This window comes from Sphaeramia orbicularis, chromosome 9, assembly GCF_902148855.1.
Source record: "Sphaeramia orbicularis chromosome 9, fSphaOr1.1, whole genome shotgun sequence".
Classification (NCBI taxonomy): domain Eukaryota; kingdom Metazoa; phylum Chordata; class Actinopteri; order Kurtiformes; family Apogonidae; genus Sphaeramia; species Sphaeramia orbicularis.
In genome coordinates, this window is record NC_043965.1 from 410359 (window position 1) to 422806 (window position 12448).

At 45.5% G+C, this 12448-nt stretch overlaps 1 protein-coding gene across 1 annotated transcript in view; it reads left to right on the top strand.

Annotated features, from left to right (window-relative positions):
* Nucleotides 1–5729: 5729 nt before the first annotated feature.
* c5 (complement component 5) overlaps nucleotides 5730–12448 on the top strand; it is a 42105-nt gene continuing 35386 nt past the window's right edge. The window contains 6 exon segments of the mRNA XM_030143158.1: nucleotides 5730–5985; nucleotides 7152–7217; nucleotides 9569–9693; nucleotides 10021–10214; nucleotides 10329–10603; nucleotides 10699–10813. Of these exon segments, the coding sequence (XP_029999018.1) occupies nucleotides 5730–5985; nucleotides 7152–7217; nucleotides 9569–9693; nucleotides 10021–10214; nucleotides 10329–10603; nucleotides 10699–10813 (1031 nt within the window).

Consider the following 12448-nt stretch of genomic DNA (forward strand, 5'->3'; position numbering starts at 1 on the left):
GGGTTTCTGTCGTTCAGTTCTTTATCCTGTTCAATGATATAGTTTAATTCACATGTTGTCGAAACAGAAGCTGAGTATGTGTTATATCCTCAAGACTGCTAGGCTAACTGCCCTCCCATCCCAGCATCATGGTCCCACAGCTACCCCCCCCCCAAATGATTGAATACACTGGAGTGGAGGTGGACCGGCATCCGGGTCCAGAACTGGATTGTCGGCCTCTGAGTCCCTGGTCCGGGTCTGGGTCCGGCGTCTCCAGTCCACTCCGGTTTGGATCTTCCGGGTCCGGAGCCCCCCCCTCCCCTCGTCCTGGAGGGGGCGCTGGACTCTTTGGTTTGATGGTTTCTGTTGTTTTTCTAACTGTAACCTGCAGATTTTTCTATTAGATTCTATTGATGGAGCTGAGTTTGAAACCGAGCCACGACTGTCTGTGGCCGAGGAGGAAGACGACGATGATGATGATGATGATACTGATTAACATGAGGGCTAATAAACAGGCTCATTCTTTCTGACTAGTTGGGTTTTTGTTCATAATTTACAGAAAAAACAAGCATTTACGACCAGAACCAATGACTTGACCTTTGACCTGGTCTCCATGGCAACTAAATCTGATCCCAGCTCAAACCTCATCCAGGGACTGAATTTATCAGATCACTGACAAAAATTATTGATCGGTTTCTAAGACAAAATGCATGAATTTTCCATTTTTATGCAGAAACAGGAACCGGTTCATGAAGCAGGAAGTGGACATGTTGGACTTCCTGTTGGGTTCAGTTTGGACCTGGTCCAGGTTTGGACCCGGTCCAGGGCTTAGGGTCAATGTCCTGGTTTCCTCCAGACGTGAGTCTCGGTCAGTCCTGGTTTCAGTCCACAGTCCTTTTGTCCAGTGCAGGTGGTGTCATGTACCTTTTCTGGAGGAGGGGCTTCCTTGTGGCCACGCCCCCATACAGGTCTGATTGGTGGAGTTCTGCAGGAACGGTCATCTGTCTAGGAGGTTCTGGGTCACCTCCCAGACCCCCCAAGACCAGAGCCTCCGTCCTGTCCCTACAGTCAAACTGAGACCATATCAGCTATTGCCCTTGTATGGACAGGGGCGTGTCCAGATCAGGTCCAATCAGCTGAGTCACTGAAAATTCACCGACATGTTCGTTTGGATTTGAGTTAGAAGGAAGAGCAGAAGGTTTGAACGAACTACTGTCACCTCTGTGTGTGTGTGTGTGTGTGTGTGTGTGTGTGTGTCATACCACCTCGTCATGTACATTAAATATGGTTTATTATTTATTCATGTTCGGGGGGGACAGATGGTCTGACTAATGTAATGTGTCATTCAGACGTTACTGTAATTACACATTAACCCCCCCTCAGCCCCCAAGGGGTCCATAAACCTCTGATGGGTCCACATGTGGAGGTGGATCAAGACTCACTGTATGACATCACATGGACACACCCACCACATTGACTCTTGGACCCTCGGACACGCCCACCACACAGACCTTTGAACACGCCCACCACAGACCTTTGGACACGCCCACCACACAGACCCTCGGACACACCCACCACACAGACCCAGGTTTATCCTTTTTACTGATAAATGTTTAAACCTGTGAAACGTCTGAATTGAACTATTTGAATAAAGTGTGAACTGATAAAATCTATCAATAACCTGATGGATCAGATTATTGATAAAGACATCAACTAGTAAGTTCAGAACGCAATCAAATCAGACTGTGTGTGTGTGTTCATTGTGTATTAATGCGTGTGGTCTTTAAGTACAGCTGAACTGTTGAACTGTTTGTGTGTGTTTGTAATTGTCTGGTCTTGAAGTACTGTTGTACTGTGTGTGTGTGTGTGTGTGTGTGTGTGTGTACTGTTGTGTATTTAATGTGTTTCAGACTCCTATTAAACATTGATGTGATGGTTGCTGTGGATCAGGTCCAAGTGTTTCAGATGAAGTTCAGGGGACCCATACCCCCCCCCCCCCCATATCATCCATCCTGCCTTCCATCCATCTGTGTTGCCGTGGAGACCAGCCTGGTGCTACGTCATCCATGTTTCCTTCAAAGGTCACTGGGATACCTTAAACTGGTTCTGTGTCATGTGACCTGAAGGAGGCGTTGTGGCTCATACGAACTCTGTCGACTGATCGATCAAAACCAGAAAAAAAAAAAGTCAAATAATGAAAACAATGAACAAAACTAAACAACATGAGTTAAAGACAATAAGGCAGTTAGATTCTACGTCATTATATATGAACGAACTCTGAAATAAATCCAATAATGGACTGAAACGACTAAAGCAGGGTGTATGGATTATCCTATTTACGAAGGGACTGTAAACGCATCACATCTGATTATTATAATGATGCGATTATTATGGATATGAATCTGATGACACTATAGACACAGAGGAGGAGCAGAGAGGAGGACAGACAGGAGGAGGAGCAGAGGAGGACAGACAGGAGGAGGAGGAGAAGAGAGGAGGACAGACAGGAGGAGGAGCAGAGAGGAGGAGGACAAGAGAGAAGGACAGACAGGAGGAGAAGAAGAGAGGAGGACAGACAGGAGGAGGAGCAGAGAGGAGGAGGACAAGAGAGAAGGACAGACAGGAGGAGGAGCAGAGAGGAGGACAGACAGGAGGAGGAGGAGAAGAGAGGAGGACAGAGAGGAGGAGGACAAGAGAGAAGGACAGACAGGAGGAGAAGAAGAGAGGAGGACAGACAGGAGGAGGAGCAGAGAGGAGGTCAGTGTATCCTGCTTAGTCTAGTCCCAGTCTAAGTCTATCTGAGCTGAACTCAGATCAGTCTGGTCCGTCCTTGCTCTAGGTGGTTCTACAGTAGAGGTCTGGACACATGAAGGTTCTAGCTCCATCCTGTTCCTCCTGTAGTTCACTAAAGTGTTTAAATGCTCCTGGTTCCTCTGGTTCTTCATCACATGGAGGTGGAACCACCAGGACCAGGACCAGACTGAATCTGGACTTGTCTGGTCCAAACCCAAGACATGAAGAACAGCAAGAATCTGAACCTTGAAAGGACATCTGACCTGCTGAGGATTCTGGGAAGTGGAGTCCACACCAGACCAGGTCCACAACAAGGCCATCATGGGAAATAAGCGCATCACATGTCATGTGGACTGAAGAACTAGAACCTGGACCAGAACACAGTGAACCTGACATGTAGACCTCCAGAACCTCCAGGACCCAGATCATGGTGATCAGACCTGAGGGGTTCTGGTTCTTCTGGTTCTTCTAGTGCAGTTCGGTTCTCTTAGACTGGACTGGGTGGTTCTGCTGAGGCCTCAATGAGCTGCTGCTGATCAGGTCTGGTGTTTGTGTGTGTGTGTGTGTGTGTGTGGGGGGGGGGGGGGGGGTCCGCGCGCAGCTGAGTCTATTTGTGCTCGTGCTGGTTCTTACAGGTCCGCATGAATACTAATGAGGCGGTTCGGCCTGTTTCCCATCAGCCCCTGCGGTCGCCGCGGACCCGGCTCTTGTCTTTACGCGTGCCAGTCACCTGCCGCTTCTCCGCCGTGACTTCCCGGCGTCCTCTGGGGTTCAAGTGTTTCTCATCGGCGGCAGTGAATGGGGGGGCGGGGGGGGGCGCACTCACTGAAGGTTTTGTTGGAAAAGCCCATTAAAGCGTGTCCTCTCCCGATAAAGACGCGCTCGACCCGCGTGCGTGACGCCCCCCCCCCCCCCCCCCCCCCCCCCCAAAGAAAAAGCGAAAACCCCGCGTTCATTGAGTCAAATCTACTGAAAAACACTTGCAAATGTTCCATTATGTCCGGATTTGGGTTCTTTTCTTTCTGCGGAACAAAAGATGCGCAGGTTCTATTACTTGCGGAGCTCCGGGGGGACAGCGGGGCGGAGCGGCCGCCGAGGCCGACGAGGAGAGCCCGAGAGGCGGCCGTTGGACGCGCCGAGCCCCGGGGAGGATGGAGGAGAAGAAGGAGATGAAATGAGAAAAAAGAAAAAGACGCAGATTCAGAGACAGTTTAGACCGATTTAAGAGAGAAAAGAGGATTTAACACGAAAATACTAAAACACAGGAAGCGGTTACAAATAAAACCAAAGCCAAAAGTCCAAAAACTGAAACACAAATGTTTAAATTAAACCAAAAGACACGAAACATTGAACAGTTTTATAGATTTAAAAATAAAAGTAAATATGCAGTGATGAAGAATCTTTAATATAAGATATATTAAAACATTTTTGACAAATATCACAACGAAAGATAAATATCAGATAAATGTTTGATTCACTTCATGTTTTGTTTTGTTTTTTTTCTGTGAATCAACAGTTTTTATTTCAGATTTAATTCTATAAAGAAATGAACGTTTTCATCCGTTTATTGGATGAAACGTCTGTTTGTTCCAGGTTTTAGTCGCATCCATCCGGACTCTTTTATTCTATAAATCTGACCCAGGACCAGGAGGGGGTTTGGGGGTCTGGGGGGGGGGGGGGGGGGGGGGGGGAGACTCATAATGAATGTTTAAAAGCTCATAAATACGGATCAGGGACCAGATGATCCTGATCCGGACCAGGCAGCTGCCGCTCTTTATAATCCCGTTTCCTGCTCCGTCGCTCAAACCGAAACCCGCGTCGCATTCCTCCGCAAGTCCACATGGACCAGACCCGGACCCCCAAGACCTCCCAAAACCCCCACCTAGACCACGGCCATCATCTGGTCCAGGGTTCTCATCCACTGGCTTCAGTTTAAACCCGTCTGAGTTTGAATTTCCACAGATTTTCTGCTTTTTCCGCTTCAGTTTCCTTCTGTTTGGGTTTTGAACAATCAACAGCTGTTCGATCGAATCAATAACCGATCAATAATGATCAGTAAATGTCCGACCAGTTTGTATCTAAAGGTGTTTGTTTCCGAGTGAAAGTTGAAGAAAGAAAGAAAGAAAGAAAGAAAGAAAGAAAGAAAGAAAGAAAGAAAGAAAGAAGAAAGAAAGAAAGAAAGAAAGAAAGAAAGAAAGAACCATCAGATCATCTGAACCTCGTCCTGGTCCTGGTCCTGGTCCTGGTCCTGGTTCTTTTTCTGTCTCAGTCCAGTTTGGGTCCAGATCAGGTCTTACTTTGTTTGGGATCAGTGTGTGGACCACGTTCAGATTCTGGTCCTGGTCCTGGTCCTCATGTTCAGATGATGGAATGTTCTGGATCCGCTGAAACCGGATCCACCTGGTCCACAATGTTCTGCAGAACCGGAACAGACTGGACCCTCCTCCAGGTGTTTTCAGCAGCACCTGGGCCTGACCCGGTCCGGTTCTGGGCATCTGGACATGGGACGAAACCAGACGGAACCACCAGGTGAGCACGGCCCCGCCCCCTGCACAGGTATGACGCAGAAGAACCAGAAACCTGTGGGTCTGCAGGACCAGGACCAGGACCAGGACCAGGTGCATCTGCCGTTGTTTTATTCTACCTGAGGGTCTGGAGCTGTGAGTGGCTGCGCGTGCAGGACACACACGCACGCACGCGCACACACTCCTCCCCCGAAGGAGGAGGAGGAGGAGGAGGGGGGTCTACAGGAGTCTATAAGAGCCTCCTCTGAGTCCAGCTCCGGTTTCAGCTCCTCCAGCTCCTTCACTGACACCCAGAAGAACCGAACTTCCAGACCCGGACCCCAGACCCGGACCTCAGTTCACCGGTGGATCTGAAAAGTTCAGGCCCACCTGCAGGACTCCACTCCGGCTCCTCCGGCCCCTGTGACTCGGTCCTCCTTCCCCGGTCCCGCCATGGGCTCCGTGTTACCCGGGTCCTCCCTGGGCCTGAAGCCGGCCTTTAAGCCGCAGCAGCCGCTCTCCCTCGCGGACATCATCACCTCGGACATCCTGCACAGCTTCCTGTACGGCCGCTGGAGGCACGTGCTGGGCGAGCAGCAGCACCACCACGCGCACCCGCATCACCTGCAGCACGAGGACCGCACGGCGCCGAGCGCGAGCCCCAAGACCGCGTTCACGGCGGAGGTTCTGGCCCAGTCCTTCTCCGGAGGTCAGTCCACACAGAAACCACCAAGAAAAATACAAAGAAAAAAGTAAAACCTCAAACTAATGGATGCGAACACATTCAACCTTAAAACCTTTGAAATATTAAAACTATAAGAATCACATCATGTTAACTTGTTAAACTCTGAATTTTACAATTAAAGTCACATTTAGGTTGAATTTTACTTGAATTAAACATACATTTAAAAAAAATAAAAAAATTTACGTCTGTTTTTTTCGCCGCAGAAACAAGTTCAAAGTTTTTTTCCGCTGAAAAAAGTTGAAGCTTTTTTTTTACCAAAAAAAAAAAAAAAACACTCGATGTTCCGGACTTTTCACTCATTAAACTCTTGAGTGAATGAACCAGTTGCATAAATTCATCAGATTTTAATCCGTTTATTTCTCCTATTTATGCGGATTTTTAAACGGAAATATTTGGGTTCAATTCAATTTATTAATTGATTCGTTGTTTTTCTTTCTCAAAGTTTATTTAAATGGTTGTCGTTAAATTATTTCATTGGTGAGAGCCAAAAATAAAAACAACATGATTTAAATTTTTATTTTTAATATGAATGAATCCTATTTCTTGATCCTTTTTCTATCCGTGTTAACTTCAGTTGCGGCCTGTTGGTTCCGTCTTTAACAGTTAGTTTCCGTCATTTTTCCGGTGAATTCGTTGCTTTTTTCGCATATTTCGTTCGGGATAATTTCGTAGAACCCGTTCCATCTGATCCCGGTGGTTCCGTTTGGACCGGGTCAGATTCCGCGGATTATTTCACTCCACGGGTGGATTTAATCTGCGGCTCCTCCTGGTGTGAACATCCTCCTCCTCCTCCTCTTCCTCCTCCTCCTCGGGTCCTTTATGTCAAACCCGGTTTCACGGTCCGACGGGACCGTGAAACCGGGTTTGACATAAAGGACCCGGACTCCTGATCCGCCTCTGCTCGTTCTTATTTGACACTTTTATTCCAGTTTTAATTCTTTATATTTTCTTCTTTTTCAGACTGTGCGTAAAATCGTGTTGAATTCCTGAACAAAACTCAAATGAATCAGATTATGTTCAGTTTAACCTCGTTTTTTACGCGTCAAAATTCCAAATATTATGATTTTTAACAGAAAAAAACGCCTTTAATATCCTGTAAAACATACTGATGTTCTTCACATGTTCTCCAGAGGTGCAGAAGTTGTCCAGTCTGGTTTTACCCAGTGAGGTGATCATCGCCCAGAGCTCCGTTCCAGGTAATAATAATAATAATAATAATAATAATAATAATAATAATAATAATAATAACGCATTGTTTGACTGATTTTATTAAATATATCACTTGTAAAATATTAGAAAACACTGAGAGAAAACTGATTATGACGAAAACTTTCGTATTAAATTGATGTTCACAGTAAAATACATTTGGTTTTGATGAAGAAAAACCTGCAAAATAGAGCGACATAAAAAAAAGAAGACAAAACCAAAAACTGCTGTTTCTTTTTTTTTTTAATTTTAACATATGAAAAAAGTAACAAAAACCACGAGGAAAAACCGACACAATCTAAACTGTAATGAATGTTTAATTAAAGTTAACAGTAAAATATTCCGTTTTTTCATGGATTTGACAAAGATCAATTATACCAAAAAAAAAAAAAAAAAAAAAGCAAAATTTGAGCTTTTTTCTTTACTCGAAAAATAAACAAACAGGTTCTATTTCCATTTTAATGAACATATGAATAAAGTTTTGTCCTTTTAATGATCTTATAAATTAATGCAGTTAAATGTTTCCTTCACTGTGTTTGACTCATTTTATTAAATATTTCACATGTAAAAACAACAACAACAACAACAAGAACAACAAAAAAACAGTTCAAACTCAAATGTATGTTTAATGTTATTTTAACAGCAAAACATTTTTTTTTTCTTGGATCTGGTGAAGAAAAACCTGCAAAATCTGAGATTTTTTACTTGAAAAATAAGACAAAAAAGCAGTCGTTTGGATTTTGAATGAATTTCTTAATAACTGATGCTGTAATTAAGGTGGTCAGCTGATTAAACTATAAACTGTTTTCTGCTGCAGCGGTTCGCTTCCTTCACTGGGTTGGATTCATTTATTGAGTCAAATGCAGGTTTATTCTCATCCACAAACAAAACTCTTCCATTTATCAACATTTTTAATTCAACCATCCTTTAAAAAAACACAAAAGCTTCATGAAACAGAGAAAAATGTGAGCATTTAACGGCTGAAGTTAGTTTTTTCAATAAAAACTCTGACTGAATGAACCCTTAAACACCTAAAACCATCTACTGATCTAAACATGTCAATAATTGGTGTCAAATACAGTTCTTCATCTTTTCATGGTCATCAGATAGGACCATATTTGGACGTTTAGAGGCTCTGTACTTACCATGGAAACACCATCATCTTCTACAACATTGATTCATGTACAAAATAATAAATAATGTGGAAAAAAAAATAAGCGAAAAGATTAATTAAAGTTATGTGAAAAATGAATAAAATGGCAACAAAATGAAGAAAAACAGCTAGAGCAGAAAAAAAGAAAAATAAATCAACAAAATAATAAATAACATGAACAAAATAAACCACAAACTGAAGAAAAATGGAAGAAAAAGTCAAAATGGGGGGGGGGGGGGGGGCAAAAACAAATGAGTCAGGTTTTATTTATAATGTGTCAGATCATAACAAAAGAGTAAAATAACATTAAACATAGAATTAATAAAAATGAATTTAACAATGAACAAAACACAGTGGCAGATGTTAGTTTTTATGTGCAGTTAGTGATAGATTTGATGTAAAAGTTCAGTTTTCTGTTTTTCTTTTAATAACCTTTGAATTTAATCTGAGTTTTTCATGAACACTAACATGATCAGAGAATTAAATATAAGAAAAAACAGGATTTACACTGAAAAAAGGAAAATATAGAGAAGAATATAAGAATAAAGGAAGAGAAATCACTTTGTAAATGCAGATAAATATTATAGACGAACCTGTGGGAGTTAACGAACTGAGTTTGTGTTTGAATTATTTTAGTATTAAAGTTCAATCCTTCATTAAAACACAAACACTGTCAGAGAAAACTGAAGGAACCATTTCACATATTAAAAAAAAAAAGATCCATCAGATTCACTGATTCATATTTTATTGTAATTTTTAAAAAGAAAAAAACTAAATCTGCACATTTTAACAGAAAAAAACTTGCACAAAAAAAAGATTTTTACTTGAAAAATCCCAGAAAAACAATAAATCTGTGATAAAACAAATGCACTTTATGTGTTTTAAAAGTTCTGAATGAATGAGTTTGTGTTTTTTTTTAACCTTTAATGAAAACACAAACACTGAATTAAAGGTCCTTTCATCACACATTTCAGATCTAAAATAGTTTATTGGTTTAAATCCATGAATAAGTCCACCTTCAGTCATAAACCAGCCCATGGTTTTACACCATTTGATGCGTTTTATTGGAAAAGGGACTGAAACTGGACAGAACCAGTCTGTGAAAGGGTCCAAACAGGTTTAGGTCCTCTGGTTCTGACCCGGTTCCAGGTCCAGGTTCAGGGTTTTCATTGTGGGTCTTGTGTCCAGGTGAAGGTCTGGGTATTTTCTCCAAGACCTGGATCAAAGCCGGAACCGAGATGGGTCCGTTCACGGGTCGCCTCATTTCCCCAGAACACATCGACCTGTACAAGAACAACAACCTGATGTGGGAGGTACCAGCAGCACAGGGGGCGGGGCTACACACATGACACACCCCCACAACATGACTGACAGATCAGGTCCACAACCAGGTCCACAACCCGGTCCACAACCCGGTCCAGATCATATCTGTACAGACATCTGGTTCTTCATGTTTAGACCTGATGGGTCTTAAACCCGGGTCCAAGTCTATACTTGGTCTCAGTGTAGAGACTAGACTAGACTAGACTGGACTGGACTGGACTGGACTGGACTGGACTGGACTGGTTGATGGACTGGATTGGACTGGTTGATGGACTGGATTGGACTGGTTGATGGACTGGTGTCCCTGTGTCCGTCAGGTGTTCAACGAGGACGGCTCGGTCCGGTACTTCATCGATGCGAGTCAGGAGGACCAGAGGAGCTGGATGACCTACATTAAATGTGCCCGCAATGAACAGGAGCAGAACCTGGAGGTGGTCCAGATCGGCAGCAGCATCTTCTACAAGGCTGTGGAGGTCAGTGAACGCCTCACAGCAGGGGATCAGCCTCTGGGGTCCAGGGTCTGGGTCTGTGTCTGGGTTTGGGTCCAGGTCTGTGTCTATGTCTGGGTCTGGGGTCCAGGGTCTGGGTCTGGGTCTTGGTCCTGAACCCTGCTGGTGGGTTTCAGTAGTTCAGTGGACTGTGGATCAGTTGGACTCTGGGGTGGTGGTGCCCTCTGCTGGTCCAACTCTGAACCTGCTCCTGAACCTGCTCCTGAACCTGCTCCTGATCCTGCTCCTGATCCTGGTTCTGAACCTGCTCCTGAACCTGCTCCTGAACCTGGTTCTGAACCTGCTCCTGAACCTGCTCCTGATCCTGCTCCTGAACCTGGTTCTGAACCTGCTCCTGATCCTGCTCCTGAACCTGGTTCTGAACCTGCTCCTGAACCTGCTCCTGAACCTGGTTCTGAACCTGCTCCTGAACCTGGTTCTGAACCTGCTCCTGAACCTGCTCCTGAACCTGGTTCTGAACCTGCTCCTGGTTTTGTTTCTCCTCAGACCATCCCTCCAGACCAGGAGCTCCTCGTCTGGTACGGAAACTCCCACAACACCTTCTTGGGGATTCCAGGGATTCCAGGAGGAGACGAAGAGCACACCAAGAAGAACAAGAACGGTACCAGCACCAGCGCACCTACACCTGCACCTACACCTGCACCTGCACCTACACCTGCACCTGCACCTACACCTGCACCTACACCTACACCTGCACCTGCACCTACACCTGCACCTACACCTGCAACTACACCTACACCTGCAACTACACCTGCAACTACACCTACACCTACACCTACACCTGCACCTACACCTGCAACTACACCTACACCTGCACCTACACCTACACCTGCACCTACACCTGCACCTGCACCTACACCTGCAACTACACCTACACCTGCAACTACACCTGCAACTACACCTACACCTACACCTGCACCTACACCTGCAACTACACCTACACCTGCACCTACACCTACACCTGCACCTACACCTGCACCTGCACCTGCACCTACACCTGCACCTACACCTACACCTGCACCTACACCTGCACCTACACCTGCAACTACACCTACACCTGCAACTACACCTGCAACTACACCTACACCTGCATCTACACCTACACCTGCACCTACACCTGCATCTACACCTACACCTGCATCTACACCTGCATCTACACCTACACCTGCACCTACACCTGCATCTACATCTACACCTGCACCGACACCTGCATCTACACCTGCACCTACACCTGCAACTACACCTACACCTACACCTGCAACTACACCTACACCTGCACCTGCACCTGCACCTACACCTGCACCTACACCTACACCTACACCTACACCTGCACCTACACCTGCACCTACACCTACACCTACACCTGCACCTACACCTACACCTGCAACTACACCTGCAACTACACCTACACCTACACCTGCAACTACACCTACACCTACACCTACACCTGCAACTACACCTGCACCTACACCTACACCTACACCTGCACCTACACCTGCAACTACACCTACACCTGCACCTACACCTGCACCTACACCTACACCTGCATCTACACCTACACCTTTATCCACATCTTCATTCTCATCTTCATCCTCCACTGATTCATGTTCATAGTTTTAGTTTCAGTTTCATTTCACTAAATGAAACATTAAGAATAAAATCAATCATCTGTTTATGTTCAGAAAAACAACAGTGTTTCTAATCCGTCATCTCCTCCTCTTCCTCCTCCTCTTCCTCCATCTCCTCCTCCTCCTCCTCTTCCTTCTCCTCCTCCTTCTCCTCTTCCTCCTCCTCTTCCTCCTCCTCCTCCTCTTCCTCCTCCTTCTCCTCTTCCTCCTCCTCCTCCTCCTCTTCCTCCTCCTCCTCTTCCTCCTCCTCTTCCTCCTCCTTCTCCTCTTCCTCCTCCTCCTCCTCCTCTTCCTCCTCCTCCTCTTCCTCCTCCTCCTTCTCCTCTTCCTCCTCCTCCTCCTCTCCTCCTCCTCCTCTTCCTCCTCCTCCTCCTCCTCCTCCTCTTCAGATGACTTCCACCCCTGTGATGGCTCCTCCTCCTCCTCCTCCTCCTCCTCCTCCTCCTCCTCTTCGTCCTCCTCTTCGTCCAGTCTGGGTCGGATGCGGTGCGTCATCTGTCATCGTGGTTTTAATTCCCGCAGTAACCTGCGTTCTCACATGCGTATCCATACGTTGGATAAGCCCTTCGTGTGTCGCTTCTGTAACCGCCGCTTCAGTCAGTCGTCCA